This window comes from Chlamydotis macqueenii, chromosome 3, assembly GCF_036417535.1.
Source record: "Chlamydotis macqueenii isolate bChlMac1 chromosome 3, bChlMac1.mat, whole genome shotgun sequence".
NCBI classification, from domain to species: Eukaryota; Metazoa; Chordata; class Aves; order Otidiformes; family Otididae; genus Chlamydotis; species Chlamydotis macqueenii.
Window position 1 is genome coordinate 123,284,933 of NC_141558.1, and position 21,495 is coordinate 123,306,427.

The 21,495-nt window shown below is 37.1% G+C and overlaps 1 protein-coding gene across 3 annotated transcripts in view; it reads left to right on the forward strand.

Annotated features, from left to right (window-relative positions):
- Positions 1-21,495, forward strand: part of USP34 (ubiquitin specific peptidase 34) — a 135,092-nt gene that overhangs the window by 78,561 nt on the left and 35,036 nt on the right. For all 3 annotated transcript variants that reach the window (XM_086744019.1, XM_086744018.1, XM_086744020.1), the window contains 14 exons: positions 55-177; positions 318-401; positions 723-809; positions 2,547-2,747; positions 4,073-4,155; positions 5,381-5,421; positions 6,223-6,347; positions 7,732-7,884; positions 9,144-9,248; positions 10,190-10,245; positions 10,346-10,466; positions 12,951-13,134; positions 18,114-18,277; positions 19,333-19,398. In XM_086744019.1, the coding sequence (XP_086600145.1) occupies positions 55-177; positions 318-401; positions 723-809; positions 2,547-2,747; positions 4,073-4,155; positions 5,381-5,421; positions 6,223-6,347; positions 7,732-7,884; positions 9,144-9,248; positions 10,190-10,245; positions 10,346-10,466; positions 12,951-13,134; positions 18,114-18,277; positions 19,333-19,398 (1,593 nt within the window). The remainder of the gene's footprint in view (positions 1-54; positions 178-317; positions 402-722; positions 810-2,546; positions 2,748-4,072; positions 4,156-5,380; positions 5,422-6,222; positions 6,348-7,731; positions 7,885-9,143; positions 9,249-10,189; positions 10,246-10,345; positions 10,467-12,950; positions 13,135-18,113; positions 18,278-19,332; positions 19,399-21,495) is intronic.

Consider the following 21,495-nt stretch of genomic DNA (forward strand, 5'->3'; position numbering starts at 1 on the left):
TCAGCATTATGTATAATTGTGTAAATTGTTTTCTGTCTTTTTCTGTCTTTTAAGGGTAATGATGGCTTTTGCTGGAAGGATCTTCTGCGAATAAAAAGTGCCCATAAACTTCTGTACGCCCTGGAAATTATTGAAGCTTTGGGAAAGCCCAACAGGAGAATAAGACGGGAATCTACGGTAATATTTTTTTGCGTGGAATATATGTTTTTGTCTTTGAACCGAAGTATATATTGATAAGTTACTTTATAGTATTTTGATTCTTTAACAATTAAATTCAACAATTCTTTTTACAATTAATTGTTCTTCTTTCTCTTCAGGGAAGTTACAGCGATCTTTACCCAGACTCAGATGATTCAAGTGAAGATCAAATAGAAAATAGTAAAAACACGTGGAGCTGCAAGGTTTGATTTTCCTGCAGTATTCTGTGACACCTAATACATTTTTTTGAAAAAGGCAGAAAATTATTACTTATTTAAAACGTGATGTGCCTTAGAGATTTTGATCTCAAATTTACGTATAATATTGTAACATTTTTCTGTGTTATCAGACGTGTAAATTTGTCATAGTTGTGTACAACTATTTCTTTTGTTTTTCATGAAATATCCAGCTGAGTAGTTTATCATATTTTTCTTTATTTTTAAAGCTTAGATTTGTATCTAACTGACCTTAGTGATATTTCTGTATTTGCTTTTTCTCACATGGGTTCCATGATATCCTTCCAGTTTGTTGCTGCTGGAGGGCTCCAACAGTTACTAGAAATTTTCAATTCTGGAATCTTAGAGCCTAAAGAACAGGAATCATGGACTGTGGTAGGTGTTCATTCAGCCTTTTTCTCCAGAATAACATAGCTGTCATTTGTCAAGACTTTGATTATTTTCAGGCTTTGTAACAGTTACTTTTGTGTATTAAGTGATATAAATGAATTCTATAATTGAAACCACTATGCAATAGCATATTTTTCTTTTCTATTCCTGGAGGAATTTATTTTCTTTTAAAAAAATCTTCATACTTCTGCTTTTTTATATTTTAAAACAACTTTTTCTATTTTTCTGTGTGTTTTGGGGTTAATTTTTTGTCCAATCTTAAAAAAATCCTGGTTTGCAGAATGTAAAATTGTAGATCATAGGAACATCTTAGAGGAACAAAAAAACTTGGTTCCATCTTTAGGAATGACTGCAACTGTATTGATAATGCTATTGCATATCACACTTTTTTAAAAAAGTCAAAATTTGCCAAACAAAAAGGGAGTACTTTATTTTTACATATTTTCTGCTTGTTTTAGGCAAGGTTGTTATCTGGAAACTTTTATTATGATCTGTTTTAAAAGCAGTAATCTGTTAATTATCTTTTTCTCTGAAGAGGCCAAGAAATACCATATCTCTTGTCAGCATTGAGACAGAAGTGGTAGCATTGTGGCTATGGTGTTAATAAAGGCACCGCTCAATAATGAACGTTATTATTAGTCATTCTGATATAATGTCTTTTTCATCATTATTCTTTTATTAGTTTGAGATAAATTCATATATAGTAATGAGAAATTTTTTATTAGAGTTAATTTCTCTCTTTCATTTTCAACTCTATGGCATGTGATGTCAAAAAAAGAAATATCACGCTCTGAGTCATTTGTACATAAAAAATGGTAAATGAACAAACGTACACGTGTGTATAAAACTGACAGTTACTCAAACACTGAAAAGAAGGCAGGCATACTTTTTGTTAAATACTTGATTGTTTTAAACTTATTTTTGTTTGTTCTAAAATTATTTCAGTATTAGAAACAAATTGTCATTCTCTCTACTCAGTGTATAAACAGAAGTTTGTATGATTGCTTTTATTGGTCTGCCCAGAAAGTATGCACAACACTGAAAACAGTAACGGATTCTGCAACGAAGTGCCTTAGTACAGAGTCCTGACCTATACGTGTACAGATAGCTGATCTACTTCATGTGTTGCTGTGACATGGGGCTCTTTTTTTGTTAATTTTACTCTAATAATGTACCTCCTGCTGGTGGAGCTGAGCAGGTGCTGCGTTTGGTCATAGCCACACAGCTGAGAGCTATGAAAGCTGATCTCGAGAGTTACTAAATGAATCGGTGGTTTTCATCTAACAAGGGGTGTAACAGTACAAAATGGTATTTTTGAAGTAGTGTCTGTTATCTCTGCATGGTTAAATATATTCAACGTGAAAGCACATCTATATGTTGTACTTCGTACCCTGTGCTGTAGTTGAATACAATGCAGGAAAGGCTCTTAACTATTGAGCTTAACTCCTGTATTATTTCTTCTGTGTTGTTTCATGTGCTGGAAAATAGTATGTCTTGAATGGGCCTGTTAATACGACTAGATCATGAAAATGTTTTCCCTATAAGTAAGTTTTTTAAAATAACCTTCCTGTTTAGTGTCTGGTGAGGTTTTACCAGTTAATTCTAGCTGTTTATCCTTTACACCCTGCTTAAGTTTTAAATTTCAAATTCCGTAGGAGGCATAGAATTATATGTAAAATAAAACCCTGAAAAAAGAAAATTTCATTTTCTTCTTATTCACAGTGGCAGCTAGACTGTCTTGCTTGCTTGCTGAAGCTGATATGCCAGTTTGCAGTTGATCCTTCAGATCTGGATTTGGCTTACCATGATGTCTTCGCCTGGTCTGGTGTAGCGGAGAGTCACAGAAAAAGAACATGGCCAGGCAAATCAAGGAAGACTGCAAGTGACCATGCAAAGGGTCTTCATATACCTCGTTTAACCGAGGTAAGAGAGAAACAGTGTGTCCGTTTGGTGAACTTCAGAAAAATGACTCCTTTGTTGTGTGAAACGTTTATTTTGATAATAAAGTAATGTTGTGAATAAGCTACTAATATTAATCTATATCCTCCATATTATTCTCCTCTAAAAACTATTTTAATTGCTTTAAACGTGGCAGTTTTAAAAGCTGGAAGCAAAAGGTTTTTTGGTGATTGGTGAGCACATGAATTGGGAATTCAGAATTCCAGTGCTTTATCCCTAATTCTTAGATTTTGTTTTCCAAATTAATTCCTCCTTTTTTTTTTTTTTTTTTTTTTAATGGTAACCTGTTAGGCTATCCCCATCCTCACTAAGTCGATTTTAGATGCCTTTAGTAAACACTGAAATAACTTACTCTACTAAGGATATCTGAGTGGATGTATGGTAAACTTACCTAAACCTCTAAACCTTCCTACCAGATTCCTGCATGCTGATTTCCTCATGTAGACCAAGCCTGATATTTAATCGGTAGTGTTTTGGCATCAGATACACAATCTCTGTAAATTGAGTGCTCCTGAGTACAGGACCAGCTGTGATTGCCAGGAAGTGTAGATCTGAGCTGTGAGCTGGAGCCAAACTTCCCATTTGATATTGTTATACGTGGAAAGTCTTAACTATTCTATAAGTATTAGGTATTTTTGACAAAACAGATCCCTAAATTGCCAAAGCTGTACAGGGAAATTATCAAATGTATTGAATTTTTTAACATTGGCTGTGTATAAATGCTGCTACCAGTTTCTATAACTGGTTTTTAACTTCTTAATTGCAGTGGATTTACTATCTAAATATTTTGTAAGACTTTCTTTAGACTTTGTGAAAATTCTATGTAGCCTATCAGATTCCCTAAAGATGAATAATTTAAGTGAATGTATAGTCAATAAAACATGTTGATCACAGAGTTAGGCAAAGTTTACATATCCAACCTTCTCCTCAAGCCTAGGATTTTTTTAAAGGAAGTGACTAGGCTATGCTTTTGAAATAACCAGTGTGTTTTTACTAAAAGAATTCAATAAATTATTTTTATATTCAGTTAAATCATATTTCTTAGAGAAATAGAATGAAATTTTTGCATCTAGATTTAGTAAATGAAACACAGGATTTTACATCTGCTTTAATAAAAAACATTATAAGTTTTAAGTATGGAGATGCTGTGATTTGTCTTTTGCTCTTCCTCCCTCTATACAGGTGGGTTTTTTTAGATTCACACAGTGTGTATAATTTAAAAACAGAACAAAAAGCTTGTTGTTATATTAACTGTGTTTTTTTTTTTCTTTTGACTTCAATTTTTAAAGGTGTTTCTTGTACTTGTCCAGGGAACCAGTTTGATTCAGCGACTTATGTCAGTTGCTTATACATATGACAACTTGGCACCTAGGTACAACATCTTTTTATTTTTGTAATAAAGCTAATCAAGTGTGCACATTTTCATCACTGCCTTAAATAAAGTAAATAACTCTTTCCGTTGTAGTCCCCAATAACACCCATATGAGAAATTTAAGTCTGTAGGCAATAGACTTGCTTTTCTTGGTCACCTCTTCTGGTGGTTGCCCTGCCCTTGTAGGAAGGGTGAGAGAGAGGAGAGTGGTGAGAACTCGCAATGGTCAGGGTTTAAGACATGGAGCAACAAAATATATAGGGTATAGATTTTCGGGCCAAAACTATTTTTGTTCTGTCCGTAGCAATTAGCTTTCTCGATTTCAAGGCAATGTAACGGATAAATTAAAATAAATTATCTTTTAAGCTGCTTAGTCATCTGCGGATCTTAACTTATTTTTTCCCATCCTAATAACATTAGCTCATTACTGCTGAAATTACCGTTATTGTTTTAGTGAGTGTGCGTGTACTGGAGGCAAAATTTTACCTTCAGAAACAGACTAGTAGAGATTTTTGTCCTTTTTGCCTCTTCCCCTGCGAAAAGCAGTTCTGTGTAAGACTGCATCCTGACAGAGTCAGACTGGTGAGGAGGTCAGATTTTTTGCTGCATTTGGTGTTGTAAAATTTCTTGATTCTAAATAATGGATAGTGTGTTTTACCATATTTTTAAGACTTTTAAGGACATTTAGAGCATTTCCAGCCAAATCTGCAAGCCTGCCTAACTTTAACCTCTAGTTGAGTTGCAGGAACAATATATACAGTACGGTTTTGGTTTCATAGCATTTTATTGCAATTTATAAAGATATAAGTAAATAAATACAAACATTTAAAATTTGTCTGAAGTTTGCAAATGTTTGTTGAAAGTGCAGTTCTTTATCAAGAATACTAGCTTTCTTCTGTATGGGTCAGTTCTTAGTTCCATTTTATGTCTTCTCTTTTTTGGATAAAATAAAGGGGTTGTGGGTATTTTATCTTGATTTTTTTTTTTTTTTTTAATCTTGTAGTCAGTAAAGCTTTAATGGGGTGACTCGCCGATTCTAATAGTTTTGTTATTATTTCTAATTTTGAATACTGCAAGAAATTAATCTTTTTAAGGTTAGAATTCTGGTTTTCTTAGTGAGTCCTTAAGAGTAACTGTGTTGTTACTTGTATGTACTTGTGTTTGTAAGTGATAATCTGTTACGTTCTGTGATAAAGTTCAAATGGCTCTATCTTCTTCCTGTCAGGGTGTTGAAAGCTCAGTCTGATCACCGATCCAGACATGAAGGTTAGTGCTGCAAAGTGAACTAATAGTAATGAAAACGTATTCAAGATAAAAAATTGTGTTTGATTTATTCCACCATTAGAATGCTATAAAATTGTGTTCATTGGTAGTTTTCGGGCTGTTATAATCTAGATGGGAATACACAGAGACACTTTCCTTCTCTGGAGATGGTTTTATATGAGTGGAAGTTCTGTACCTTAGCTATGCCTTCATCTTTTTGGTACGAAAACCAGCTGTATTCTTGTCTTCTCAAGAGCAGCGTATGTAACGCCTTAATAGAGTCACCAATAATCACTTTCATTCTGGTTTACGTAAGTCATTCTGGGCCCAGAATTCCTTGGAGTTCCCCCATCTTTGCCTCTTGTGGAGGTTTCTTACAAAAAGTCTACATGATCTATTCTATGATTCTATGATTCTATGGTCTGTGTCAGATGATGTCTATATCAAAGTAATTGTCAGAAGTACAGCACAGACATGCATAAACATGGGTGCGTCCTCCTAGGCTTATACGTTGCCTTCAGTTTTTCTACTTTGTTCTGCCCTGCAGATGTCTGTGAACTCAAATTCTCAATAAATGCTGTGGATCACCTGTGCGTTTACATCAGTAGTACAATGGTCAGTGTTCAGTAAGGTTATTGATAAAATTCTGAGTTCAGGTAGTATCTTAGATGCCATTAAGGGTTTAGTCTTGTACGTTAGTATGACAGAAATAAATGTCATGTGCTAGAGCTGTGCAACTTTTCGGCCTAAAAAACCTATTCTGTTAGTTACAGTGTGGTTTACTCTTCTCTCATTTTCTTTCAGTCACCCATTATTCAATGTGGCTCTTGGTGAGCTGGGCTCACTGCTGTTCCTTGGTGAAATCCAGTCTGGCAGACAGTGATCATTTGCAAGACTGGCTAAAGAAACTGACCCTTCTTATTCCAGAGGTATGTTGATGGAGAGGTTATTGCATTCCTAATTAGTGTATAATATGGAACAAGATTAACTTTGGTTTCAAGCTAACATTAAATTCCAAACATGTTGTTTCCTGCTAAAAGTAGGCAGGACCTGACTCGGTTACTTGCAGTGCTGTTTAAGAAGTAATAATTTGTACTTCAAATACTGTGTAAGATGGCACATTTGTGGTTGGTTGCAAACCAGTTTATGAACTCTCATTTTTTGTTCTTGGCTTCTGGTTGAAGGTATTTTTTTTCATTGTAATTTGTTGGAATTTCTGGGTGATGCCCTCTAACGTGGATTAATCTAAACATACTTCCCCCATTATATTTTTTTCAGATTTTTTTATCACAAAATTAGGTGAATGAGAGTTGGCGTAAAAATATTTGTCATTACCGAATCTCTGCTTAGCTTTAAGTAACTTTTTTCTAGTGGAAGAAAAACTTGAAAATTGCATAAAGATAAGCATAGTGTAATTTTTTTTTAAATTTACTGGTGATTGCTTAAAGGTGCAATATGTGTTCTGGTTTCGGCTGGGATGGAGCTGTTTTTCTTCCTAGTAGCTGCTGTGTTTTTAATTTAGTATGTGGTTTGGTATGTGAAGAATGTTGATAATACACTGATGTTGTTGGTTGTTGCTAGGAGACCAAGGACTTTTTCAGCTTCTCAGATTTGCTGTTGTGCAGGTGCAAGAAGCTGGGAGGGGGGTTGCAGCCAGTACAGTTGACCCAAACTGGCCAAAGGAAGTACTCCATACCCCCGATGTCATGCTGGGTATATAAGTGGGAGTTGGCCAGTGGGCAGCTCTCTCACCACAACAACATGATGTGATAATTATTTTCTCTTGCTTTATTACTCAAGCACAGAAAAAGCTTACATGCTGACTCCATTTTAAAACCCTGGAAAAGAAAGTGTGCAAACTTCCAAAGCTGGATTAGAGATAGTCTGTAGATATTTTTCTTAAGAACGAAAGAAAGAAGAAAATAATTCTTCTTGTGAAGTTAAACAAATTGACTGTATATTTAGGAATGAGTTAAGTGTAAGTTCCAGTATCGCACAGGTTTCCCTGGTTTTTACGGATGTAATATTTTCTATTTTAATAACTGGCTGTAACCTTATTCTGTAGAGAACATGTGAGACAAGAGACAACGCACACAGACAAATCAAGGTTTTTTTGTTAGAACAGTATCTTTTGCATTTTTCCCTAAGTAATTTCATGTACATTATTTGTAATATAAGTTTATAGAAGGACTGATAACCTGATAGGTGTTGTGAGAGGAATTTATTATGTACATATGAAAGAAAAAGTCAACAAAAGAAAAGAATCTTCTAAATATTATGTGTAATGATTTAATTATTTTATTTTTCATAAAGACTGCAGTTCGCCATGAGTCTTGCAATGGTTTATACAAGTTATCTCTCTCTGGTCTGGATGGGGGAGACTCAATTAATCGATCCTTTCTGCTGCTGGCTGCATCAACATTATTAAAATTTCTCCCTGATGCTCAAGCTCTGAAACCAGTCCGGGTAAGAATTTAAGAAATTACAAGACTTTATCAGAGATCTATTTAAACTTACTTTTGTTAATATTAAAAGGAAAAAAATTATAGCACATATTATCATTAAGTCTGACATACTGTTTCTGATTCACTGAGATATTAAGACTTTGGGGCTAGATGCTTCCAGAAACTTCACAAAAGTTGTTAAAGCTGTGACACTACAGTAACGTAGAGCTTGCCTGTACTTGGAAAAATGCAGATGAGCATTGCGAAAGTGCTCTTGTTCTGGAACTGTAGTATCCACATAACACACTGCTACGGAATAACAATTGTGTTTTCGATACATGCCTCTATTTCCCTTTTAAATGTAGGTAAGCCCATGAATAAATCAGTACATTGTTTGACGCGTATATAGGTACCCTCTGTGGTTGTGGCTGAATGTTACCGTTCCCCGGTCAATTGCTCCTGTTTTTCTGCTGGAGTATTACTGCCCTCACAGCTCTAGATAGAAGAGATCCTATGGATGCTGTCAGAGCTACTTCAGGAGGAGTTCTCTCTGTTAATATATGGAGGTTAATGGGGGTGGTTTGAACTATCCTGGATGATTTTTGCCTAAAGTCAGTTAGGAATTGTAGACCTAGCGATGTGTATCATTCACCGAGGCTTGCTGACTTCAGCTGGTGGAGCTAGATCTGGGGGAGAGCACTTGTGTGGACTTGTGTGGCAGTGAATTGTGAGCCTGGATTTTGGGTCTGTCAGGCAGTTTGTCTTGTGACCCTGTCTGGCATTTGATTTCTGGTGAGAGTGGTTCATGCAGTTTTTCTGCTTTTGTTTTAAACTCTGTTGATATTAAAAGAAAAAAAAAGTTAAATTAAAACAATCTGTAGAAGATTATGCGTTATTTCACTTATTTTCAGAAGAGTTTAAAACAGAATTTAACTATGTAATGATGAATTTAGCCAAAATTTCTCATATTTTGTCTAGTCTAATACTGAAAATTTTGCAATTTGCAGTGGTTAGGATGGAGTAAATACTATTTTAATTTTTTTTTTTTTCAAAGTGTCTGGCAGATCGTCCTCTCAATCTTTCAGGAAAATTAGTAAATATTTCGGCAGACAAATAGAACAGGCACTGTTACTATTGTAAAAGACATTGTACTTGGCTTATCTTAAATAGGGGCTTGCAGAAAGTAATATTCTTGTAACAGTTACTTGGTTTACTAAATTTTTTCAATACACAGCTATTTTGTGTGATGTACTTCAGAACAAAAGCAATTTCTTTCCACAGATAGAGGATTATGAAGAAGAAACAGTGCTGCGACCAGGCTGTAAGGAATATTTTTGGCTGCTCTGCAAACTGATTGATAACATACACGTCAAAGATGCAAGTCAGGTAGGTTTTGCATTGCATTCATTTGAATGTTTGCTTTTTTAAATTTGGGTATTCAGACCACTTTTACTTCAGTATGAGACATTTTTACTTAAGATACTTAAGTGAACTGCTGTGAACAGCTCTTGGATCTTTCTCATCTCCCAGCTTTCCCTACTCTGATGTGTATTTAGTAGCTCCTGGCCAAAGGAAGCTTCAGATACTGAACCTGTGGAGTCAAGAAGGGAGAATGGGTTAAATACACAAAGAGGGTGTACTTAAGTGAAGGTAACAGACACTGGGAATACTGTGATTGTCTGTGAGGTTCACTATTGATAATTTCAGTCCGGTCTAAGGAGGAAGAAATCAAGTATTTGACGAAAGCTGAAAGAGGAAAAAATTTCTCCAGAAATGGGAGTCTTGTACTCTCCTAACTCTGGATGTTCCCAGTAGAGGCAAAAATTTTGCTGCCTCCAGTCATTCTTTTGCTCAGTTTCCTTCCATTTCTGTTTTATTAATTGAATCTCATAGCTAGGTTGCTCTTCTGCCTACTTCTGCTTGTTTCTCAAGCAAGAAATGCTAATGGGACTTTTAAACCTTCTGATGACAAGTTGTGAGAAATAGTTCAATGCTTCTCTTTAAAATAGTACTATTTCATTTTTTTTCAGTATGGCGGAGATTTATGCTTGTGGGATCTGAAATTGAAAGAATAAACGTTACTTTATTTGAACCTGTACAGCATCAATTTTTAAAAAAACAATTTTGTCCCATTTATAAAAATGCATTAAAATATTGTTGCAAGGATTTTTGAATGATGAGTTTTAATTGTTCCCTGTTTTTCTGTGTGCAACAAAAAAATTTCATCCAAAAGCATAACTGTGGTTTCAGACTAGGATTATAAGTTGTAACTCATGAAGTACATCATTAATTTCCATTCATATTCCATTTTCTTTGTTTTTAATCAGACCACGCTGCTTGATTTAGATGCACTAGCCAGACATCTTGCTGACTGTATTCGGAGGTAAGGTTTGCTAACAGTAATTTCACTTGTAAGTTGCATTATATTTATTGTTAGTGGGGCAGAGTTTTAACATTTCTTTTGTATGTATGTGTGTGTATAGTAGAGAAATCCTAGACCATCAAGATGGTAATATAGAAGACGATGGACTTACAGGACTGCTTCGTCTTGCAACAAGTGTTATTAAGCACAAACCACCCTTCAAATTTTCTCGTGAAGGCCAGGTAAGAAAAGGACACTGAAAGACCACAAAGAGATAAAAGTAGTATCATCTCTTCTGACTGTACTTTCTTCATTTCACTTTTTTCCTGCTATTTTGATTGCAAGCCTCAATACATGAGAATATATCACATTTCTAGCCTTAGGATGATGGATAAAAACACACATATCATTCCTTTATTAAAAAGTAGCACATACAGTCCCTTTACTTTCTAACTATATTTAATTTCACGATAGAGTTCTTACATTGTAGAAATTTTAGTTATTTTCATTTATTATCTTTAAATGTTTTTCATATTGCTGAGCTAGTGTAAAAGCTGACTTAAACTGATGTTTTCTCTGTAGACTCTACTGAGCTTATGATTGGACTTCTAGTGCGGTTTCACTATGAAAATAGTCCCCTGTATGCAGTTATGTTTTATGTGTCTGTTTACTGTCTGTTACCGTAAACTAGCCCTGAAGGTAACTTTACTGTACAAAAGTTTCAATAGTGTCCACATTGTGCGCTACCTAATGTTAAGTTACGTGCTGACAGCATTTTGAAAGACTTATTCTCCTGGAATAAGTGTATTTTAAGTATGGAGAGCTTGCAGATTAAATCAGAGCAAGAATTCAATACAGAGTGCAGTGTGGAAGGTGGTGCAGAAATTAAAATAGAAGAGGTATGCAAAGCTCAGATTTATGTAGCTTGGATATATGAAAAGTATTAAGAAGGGAAGGAAAAAGGAAAGCTTAAATGCAGAGGAATATATGCAGAATCCTAAAGTATGTTGCATGTATGTAGTGTATCACAGGGAGGCCAGAAATTTGGTTTGAAAACATGTAAATGCGAACAGAGCAGTATCCCCAACAAACTTCTCAAAAAAATATTTGGCTATTCTGAGAGATGGTGACTTAGCACATTTTCTGAGACTAAATCATCTTCTAGTATTGGGGTTTTTTTTTAATTCTGTGTACAATTAAGAACACTTAATTAACTGCACATTATAGAGTGTGTTAGTGAAGAATTTTGTATTGTGTTCAATGTAATGCAATAGGATTGTGAAACCACATGCTTCCCTCTGAGCAAAGGCTGGTGAAAAATTATCCAGGGAAATACACTGGTAAATACTGAAGATAGTTTAGACTTGCCCAGGGGATTCTGATAATTTGCTGTCCCTATTCTTCCCTAGAGATTCCTTCTCTTACTAAGTAAATGAAATCATTGTTTGGCAAATATTGTTGCCTTAAAAGGTCCCATTTTGTCACAACGATGGATTCTTGGTCTACGTTTTTCGATGTCTTTTATACATCATCACTATCTACCTTATTCTACACTAAGTGCACAAAAATACATTTTTGACGTATACTGGCTAGCACATCTTCACTAGAAAGATTTCTCTTAAGGCCACTTTGATAGTAAAGAGATATTTTAACATGGCTGGTGTGTTAAAAGGCCCCTTGAAAAGGCTGCAGCTGAAAGCACAGTCTAAAACTCCACTTAGTAGATGCAGCTGGTCTGCTGATGAGCTGTAATATCTGCACCTGAAACGTGTGGTTAGGGATGAAAGGGAATCAGGGTGCTGCCCCACATGCACTCCTGATACAGACTAACTACCAAGAAACCAAGTATCTATTTTAAATCTTATGCATTTTCTTTCTCCAAAGTGTGGAGAAATCTGGAAGAACTTTGTTTAACTCTATTAGCCAGGAGAAGACCTCTCCGTATTATTCTGCTATGAACATATAAGACCCTGGTTAGAAGATTTTCTTTTAAGACTATAGGAATGTCCCTGCACACTGGAACAAGGCTTTCTATGGTGATTTTGCTGTGAACTCTGTAGAAGGCCACTTTTTTTAATATTTAGAATGAGTTAGATTTTACAGCAGAACCTGTAACTGAATATACCGGAGTGGGGAAATTCAGGAAGAGCATTTTTTTAATGGAGAAATAGTAGAATGAAGTAGAATAGCTGTATTGGTAGTCAGTGCTCTTCAAATGGGAGAAGGATTCTGTCCCTAGAAAAATTTCAAGAAATCTTTGGGGGAAAAGACACAATCAAAACACAAATACATAAATACACTTACAGTACATATGGTACATAATCTGGTGCGTGTTTTAAGATTAATTAGTAATTCATAAATCTCAAATGAATGGAGTGGTTAAGGCTATGTGTTGTCTTTCACTAGGAGAAACTCATCTTAAAGTTACTAAAAATACACGTGTGGTTTGTCAGATTAAACTATCAATATGACTGAAGCATCATTTGTCATTATTTTTCAGTGGACATGTTTCTCTTTAGGCTGTACTATGGCTATAATGCACTTGATGTAGTATAAAGTAAGTTGTTGAGTTTTGTAATTCAGAAGTTGTACGCAAGTCAGGAAGTTTTGTAAATGATAAAGGTTTAGAAAGTCTATAGAAGTCTCTAGAAGACAGTTAATGCACAACCGTTGTCTTTTAAGAATGTGTTCAAACTGATAAACGTGCCGATTGAACTGTTTTACAGGAGTTTCTGAGAGACATCTTCAATCTTCTGTTCTTGCTGCCAAGTTTGAAAGATAGACAACAGCCAAAATGCAAGTCACATTCCTCAAGGGCTGCTGCGTATGACTTGTTGGTAGAAATGGTAAAGGGGTCCGTGGAAAACTACAGGCTGCTGCACAACTGGGTTATGGCACAACACATGCAGTGTAAGAACCTTTATTCATATATAGCTCTTGAGTATTTTGTGGAATACTGGTCCATTTGCGTTTTCTGTTCAGTTTGGTTTTGTGTTGAATTTTTGTATTAAGTTCAGTAAAGAAAATAAGGGTGCACTTGTAATATGGACTCTGAAGACTGCGTGTTTATGATGAGGATGCTAGCCAGCATTGTGAATAATGCTGCAATCATGGAGTTTCCATTTCCTCCTGAAATACATCAGAAATGTCTGCATTTAGTGACTTTCTAAAAATAATGATCTGTTCAGAATGCATAGGTAGGAACAGGGAGATGTGAAGGTGACGCAGAATATTTTTAGACATAAACTGAATATTCCCACATTCCAAAGTAGTAATGAAGACATTGTTACCACTAACATGGCTCTTAAAATTTCACTTTGTAGCTCTGCTACTTATCCAGCATCACTTCAGTAGTGTTACAGAGCAGATGTAGGCATCTTTTACTCACCTAGCAAATGAGTGAGTTTAATCCCATGTATAACTTTCAGATCATCTGTTCTTTAAATATGAGTGTGGTCCCGGTAAATGGCACTGACACATAGATATATTGTTAAAGTGGATTTTGCATGTTTCATGAGCTTGTGCTGGATTTTTATTTCTGTTTTCTCTTTCTAACGTGAAGAAACATGGTATGTTTATAGGGAAACCAAAGTGTGTAAACCCCACTGAGGGTAATGTAGATGTGCTGGCTGTTGACAGCACTGTCATGCTTTCGGTGTCTCTAATATCTTTGTAGTTGACTTTCAGCCTGTCCTCTGATGTCTGCAGACAGTGCTAATACAATTGTGTTATGCCTCTTGGCTTTCATGCTTCCTGTGTTTTGGAAACTCAGTTCCTATGTATAATATGTAAATTATCAGAATTTGAGATTTGTCTTTGATCTGCAAGCTCTCATTTTGCATTTTTACCTTGATAGATTTCCTTTCACATGCCCAGTTTAAACTCCTGTAACCCGAGGATCTGTAATTTATTATAATCTATGGAATTGTGCCTTACAATTCAGGAAGCAAAAGAGAAATCTGATTGTAATAATGTTTTGTGTTCTGTACTGATATGCCTAAGGTCTTTTAAAAAGGCTCCAGTCTCTCATATGGTCAGGGAAAATATTATGAAGAATATGTTTTATGAAAATATCAGGTACTTTTGTTTGCTGTGAGTCTGTCTTCTGCTGCTGAGGTTGCATCTCTCCAGCTGCAGTCATTCATTTTTTACAGTTAGTATTTTTCTCACTCTAAATCCCAGTAATTCCCAGGTGCTGAAGTTTTCCATAACATTTACCACAGTTGTTACTTTCTTCCAAATACTCTTCTCTGGATTGTTGGTTCCTTCATGATTTCTCCAGAGCCATCTGCTCTGTGCTCCTGCTTCCATATTCAGTATGTCTCCATTTCATGAATGTTAATTTTGTTACAACTGGCAGAGTGCTGTTGTCTCTTTCTGATGTGCAGCTGACACAGGACTTCAATACCTTGTTTGTTTAAAGTCTTATTATTCCATTGATGCAATCTAAAGATTGTCGGAACTGGATTTTCCCACTTTGTTTATCTCTGCAATCTTATTTGGTTTTAAAAATCGTCGTCTTAGGCTTGTCTCTCCATTCTTCTTAGCAAAAACATTAAGGAAAATATAAATGTCTATCCTGTCTTTGATTTTAATGCTTTCGTTTTGTTGTTCAATGGATAAATTTTCATTCCTTTCACTTGTACAGTTGTTGTCGTCTTGTCTCGCCAGTAGCTCTCTCTGCTATTCTACCATTTTTTTTCCTCACACGCCTGACTGGTTGAAGCCAGGATGCCCTTAAGAGATGGCTTTCATTTAGTGCAGCAAAATCAAGTAAAATTTTCAAAAAGAAAACATCTTATTAAAGGATATGTAGTATATTTCCCTTGGGGGGGGTAACATTTTAATTAAAAATGGTGTTACTAAGACACTATTGTGGCAGACATATTAAAATGTACAAGTGTATACTGTTCTTCAGACTTACACTAGTGTGAATAACGTAGAGTAGTTGTAGTAAAGTTGTACCTGCAGCGGCAGTGTTTTTAACTGACGGCATAGGGATGCCTTCACACATTTTCAGCAAGTGATACCGTAGGAATTGAACTGCTAAGGAGCTGATGTCAGCTGACTTTTCTCCTCTGGAGGGCTAACAATTAGTGCAGACTGATCTTACTGGAGAGGGGATTTAGATACCCTCTGTTTTCATAAAATTCCTTGCAGTGTTTTGGAGTTTTGTTTTCTTTAAAGACCAAGACTGAGAAATCATTCAGTTCAAAGGAGGGAAACAAGACCAGCTGCTTTGCTTTCCGCGAAGTTTAAGATAGTGTCTGATGCTATGTTTGGAGCAGAAGCATGATCAGAAGGTGAAATACAGAGAAATGCATGGTCATCTGAACAGGAAGAAAGTCAGTTCTATTTTGCTTAAATTAGAATGTGAATATTGCAAGTTTGGTTATAAGTTTCCCTATCTTTTGCTGAGAAAAGGCAAAAAGACAAATACATTGTTTCTGTAACAATAGCGAGGAATAAAACAGAGACATAAATGAGGCTCAAATTTACCTTTCTAGTTAGGATCCACATGGAAGAAGGAAAGCCTTTATTATCAAAATGAAGATGGTTGCTTAAAAATCCCAGGGTGGAGAAAACAAGGTCTTCCTGAGAAATTTTTTGTCAAATTTCTGAAAGCACTTTGTCCAATTGAAGTAAGAGGAAGACACCCTCGACTTTTCTAATGAAGTGTCAAGAAGTTGTTTGAGTTCTTTGTAGTTACAACTTGATGAGCAGAGTGATAGATGCTTTAAATTTAGAAATTTAAATTTAGTGCAAATGCTGATGAAGTTCAGTTGAATTCATAAGCAGAGTGGTAGATGCTGAGTCCTTGCATCAAAAAGGGTGAATTAAGATGTTGCAATTTAAAGATTTCAGTTAGGGGAGGGAATTTTGTGGTGTTCTGCCATGCTAATTGCTTTCTTTAGGAGGTTAAACGTGGAGGAGAGCTTTGTTTCAACTGGCCGATCAGCCCACTGTAACCAGGTAACATGAGGTCACGCTGCTGAGATTTGTTGAAACAGGAGAATTAAAACTCTTTCCTTCCCTACTGGAAGCTGCAGGCCTAATAGTTGTTTGATGCCAGTGCCAAAATGAAGATTACAGCAATTATTTGTTTTGCAACAGAGCATTCTGTGGGTCTGGTCTCTGAAGATGTGAGGATCTGTTTAGAGGATGCCAGATAGTTTCCTGAATTTATAGCTGGTAGTGTGAATTGAGAAAAACCCTTAATGAGCCTTTAATCTTTGACAAAATAATTAAGGATTTAGAATTTAAATCTTCAACTTATGAAGCGTTTGTGGATTTTAAGATAAACCCAGACCACTCTCTTGCTTTTTTTCTGTGTATCTGAACATATCCTTCAATAGAGGTGCTGAATTATTTGTAGAATGCTCTGCCTTTTTGGAGAATGATATCCTTGGGGATGAATAGCAAAGCTAGACGCATTGCAAGTTTTTGTGTCAGACTTCTTGCATACCAAGGAAGATAGGCTGCAGTGAATTTCTTTGGACACTGGATTAGTTCCTCTGTAATTTAGTGCTTGTGTCATCTAGTTGCCTCTGCAGCTTAAATGATTAAATTCCCCATTGCATTCTCCTGCGTGGGATGCTAGAAAGAGGAGCCTGTCAGTGTCTAGAAGCAGTACTAATCACTTACAAATGGTTTGTCTAGTCTGGTTACCGTCTCCTTGACTGGCAGATGAGAACTTTCCCATTCTTCCCATTTCTTGGCAGCCGTATCAGAACAAGGCTTATTAAATAGAGTCTGTCAGACTTGCCTAACTTGTCTAGTGCCGTGCTGCATAAGAAATAGATTGCTACATTTGCTATGAAATATAGAGGAATAGAAAACTGGCAGAAAAATAAGATGTCTCTCCAATCTGATTCTCTAGGCAATTCGCTTCTTGCTTACCCCTATTTTTCTTCTAGATTGCAGATTTCTTTGGTATATACGGCTTTGAAATGCAGTAAAAAACATTCCTTCTCTTCCTATAAAAGCTATTTGCAAGTCTGTTCAAGTTTGTGTATAGCCAACCACTTTATTTCACTGCACTTTTGTGTCTTATCTCTGATAAGCACCTATCCATCTTCTGTACTGGTCAAAAAGATCTTTTGCTAGCCTAGCATCCATTATAGTCGATGGCATTCTGAAACCAACGTCTTTTCTGAAAAGATCTTGCTTCGTGTGTAGTTATCTGGTACCAAATACATGGTTTGCTTTGTGAAAGGAAGGCTCCCTAGCTTGATTCTCTGGGTGCGGAGACTCTGCTTTGCTTTCGTTCAGCGTGACACAGAGGTGCGTGGGAATGGGTAGTAGAAATCATGAGTAATTTTTGTGTTCGAGGAATGACTGGTGGACTCTTGGGAGCTTGTAAATGTTGTGTGTTACCAATTATAAGTATGTTCTCAGTGGTTTAGGCAGTGCAAGTGTTGAGAAGAGCTATGATTGGCTTGTGTTATAAAAACCTCTTATTTATAAAAAATGCGTAGCAGCCAGTGTGTAGAACTTATGGATGGTCTTGATGATGAAAACATCATGTAGTTTTACCAAACTTTAAAGGTAAAAGCTGGAAGGTTATTACAGTGTGTAATACTACCACTAGAACAAGTTTGAGAGGTGACGCTTGCCATGAATAGTGCTTTGGAGAGCACAGCAAATTGCAGCCCAAAGTAGTGTGGCATCTAGAAAGGCTCGCTGCTGCGTCAAGTGATTTTTCTGATGTTCCTATAGTGCATTTTGTTAAAGAGCAGGTAAGCTCTGGCTCATGTCTGTAAATGTAGAATGTATAAACAGGGTGCATTTTATTAATGTAAACATAAAGCTTTTAATACTCTTTGTGTCTTATTAAATTGTATTTTGAATTTATTTTTTTCTACATATATGATTTGTATTTTTTCCAGCTTCCCATGCACCTTACAAGTGGGACTACTGGCCACACGATGATGTTCGCGCTGAATGTAGATTTGTGGGTCTGACTAATCTTGGAGCAACGTGTTACTTGGCATCCACTATCCAGCAACTGTACATGATTCCAGAAGCCAGACAAGCAATCTTTACTGCAAAGGTATGCTTTGGCATCTTACGTTCCTTGTGTGGATTTTGGCAGAAGTTTAAATTTAGAATTGGTGCAAATGCTGATAAAGTATAGGCTTACTTCTAAGACTTTTCTCTCGATAAAGAGTACTTCTTCAGGACTTTGGTTTGCTTTTTGTTCAGTTAAATTCATTTGCTGATGTCTAAAGTTAAGAGATTTTATTTAAAATAAATATTTGAAATGCAGTATGTTCTTAAAGTGAGATGGTAATAAAACTCATTCTCAATGGGAGCTCTCTTACTCATATTCCTGTTGCTGTCAACTAGATTTATTCAAGTTTGGGTTTATGTGAATTGTCTGTTGTTTCTTTACTCCTAATTTGTCATTTTGTTTGAATAAATGTCGTTCTTGAATGTGTATAAAGTCCTAGAGCACGTATCTCATGCTACTAGAAGTACAGCAAGTCTTGTAAATTATTATAGGTCGGTTAACTTGCAGAAATATAATAGTATTCCTTCTCGCTATTTATTGTAAAAGAGAGTGCTTCGTTTTGGTCCCTGACATCAACAGGGCACATGTGTGGAACACCCTAAGTGACAGTAACCTCATCATTTTTTGTTATCATTAAGTTATTGATAGTTGTCACTTAACTTCATCTAGAATTAGTCATTTATAAATTATAAAAAAAAAGAAGGAAGCTGCTGGTCTGCCCATGAAATGCGTTATATAGAGGGTTTATGAAAACTCCCTCAACATCTATGAATTGAATAAGATTATTCCAAAATTACTATGATTTTTTTTTGTAATACCTTCTCAAAAGCTCCCAGCTGCAGTAAATTTTTAGAAGAGTTACTATTTGACTTAGGTTTAATGCTGACATGCCAAAAAATGAGTAGGTGGTGCTTTATATGTAAGTGTAAAATAGTATTTTTTTTTGTTCGCGTACACAATCATTTTTATTAATTGTCCATAATAAACTGGTTGGTTTTCTTCATTTGAAAAGATGATTGTTTCATCTTTTTAAGAGCTGATTTTGTAAAGTTCTAAGGAAAAAGATAAAGTCTTCTTTTATGAATTTCTTTTAGTATTCAGAAGATATGAAACACAAGACCACTCTACTAGAACTCCAGAAAATGTTTACGTACTTAATGGTAGGTACGAAAGAGGATATTTTATAAAGTGCCCTATTTTTTGGGGGGGGGGGGGGGGGTGGGGAGACAAGAAAAATGTAGTTACCATTCTATATGTAAATTCTTGGTAGCTTAAGTCCATCGTGTGTAAGTTTTTTAAATTAGTGTCTCATCTGAAATGGTTTTTACCCACTTTAAAGCTGTTATTCAGCAAATCAGTTCAGCAAACATTGGCATAATAGTTTTTATAAAGAGGTGGTGTAAATCCTAATCTAAGACAGAGTTTAATACTGGGCACCAACTATAATGAGCAAACACCAGCTCTCAAACGTGAGTGATTGTCTATTGTGTTCTTAAAAAATGTTTGTGAAGTGAAGAGATGGGAACGTCAGGCTCAGGTGCCGCAGTCTGAGTGTCCTTTATTTATTTCAGCATTTTACCCCAAGCACATTAATGCTCAGGTGAACACGGAGTGTTTACCATCAGTATGGGACTTCAGTTATGAGGGAATTACAAGTAGAAAAATCAAGTTACGGTCATCGTGTAGCTGGGTATCAGGGTTGTGCTCTGTGTGGACACTGTGCGCTTACATTGCTAAATCTGAGAGTGGTCCAGGAGCTCCCTGGCCAGGCATCTCCTTGGATGCGATAATGGGGCGGCTTAAGACAATGGACCAGTTTGAAACTGGGTACTTGGCAGTACCTTCCCAGTGAAGTATTTGACTGATTGTTACAGGAGCACTCCAGGTGGGAATTTGTGGCAGTTCTAGTATTGCCTCTGCTGTGTCTAGTCCAATTTCCAGCTTGACTTTTTTTGGCCTTCTATGACGGGGTGACGGCATCGGTGGACACGGGACGAGCAACTGACATTATCTACCTGGACTTGTGCAAAGCTTTTGACACTGTCCCGCATGACATCCTTCTCTCTAAACTAGAGAGACATGGGTTTGATGGATGGACCACTCGGTGGATAAGGAGTTGGCTGGATGGCCGCACTCGGAGAGTGGTGGTTAACGGCTCAATGTCCATGTGGAGTCCGGTCACGAGTGGCGTCCCTCAGGGGTGTGTGCTGGGCCCGGCCCTGTTCAACATCTTTGTCGGCAACATGGACAGTGGGATAGAGTGCACCCTCAGCAAGTTCACCGATGACACCAAGCTGTGTGGTGCCGTCGACTCGCTGGAAGGGAGGGATGCCATCCAGAGGGACCTTGACAGGCTGGAGAGGTGGGCCTGTGCCAGCCTCATGAAGTTCAACCAGGCCAAGTGCAAGGTCCTGCACCTGGGTCGTGGCAATCCCAGGCACAAATACAGGCTGGGCGGGGAATGGGTTGAGAGCAGCCCTGAGGAGAAGGACTTGGGAGTGATGGTGGATGAGAAGCTCAGCATGAGCCGGCAATGCGCCCTTGCGGCCCAGAAGGCCAACCGCATCCTGGGCTGCATCAAGAGGAGCGTGGCCAGCAGGTCGAGGGAGGTGATTCTCCCCCTCTACTCTGCCCTGGTGAGACCCCACCTGGAGTTCTGTGTCCAGTTCTGGAGCCCCCAGCACAAGAAGGACATGGACCAGTTGGAGAAGGTCCAGAGGAGGGCCACGAAGACAATAAAAGGGCTGGAGCACCTCTCTTATGAGGACAGGCTGAGAGAGTTGGGGCTGTTCAGCCTGCAGAAGAGGAGGCTCCGGGGAGACCTGATAGCAGTCTTCCAGTACCTCAAGGGGGCCTACAAGAAAGATGGGGAGAGGCTGTTTAGTAGGGCCTGTTGCGATAGGACGAGAGGTAATGGTTTTAAAATAGAGGGGGGTAGATTTAGATTAGAAATTAGGAAAAAATTTTTTACGATGCGGGTTATAGAACACTGGAACAGGTTGCCCAGAAAGGTGGTGGAGGCCTGGAAGCGTTCAAGGCCAGGCTGGATGAGGCTCTGAGCAACCTGTTCTAGCTGGGGATGTCCCTGCTCCTTGCAGGGGGGTTGGACTAGATGACCTTTGAAGGTCCCTTCCAACCCTAACCATTCTATGATTCTAGGATTCTATAAATGGTTGGCAGAAACTGTTCCTATGGAAATGACAGCATAGGACAGTCTTTATATAGATTTAAGATATTTAAGAGATACTTTGTATGCA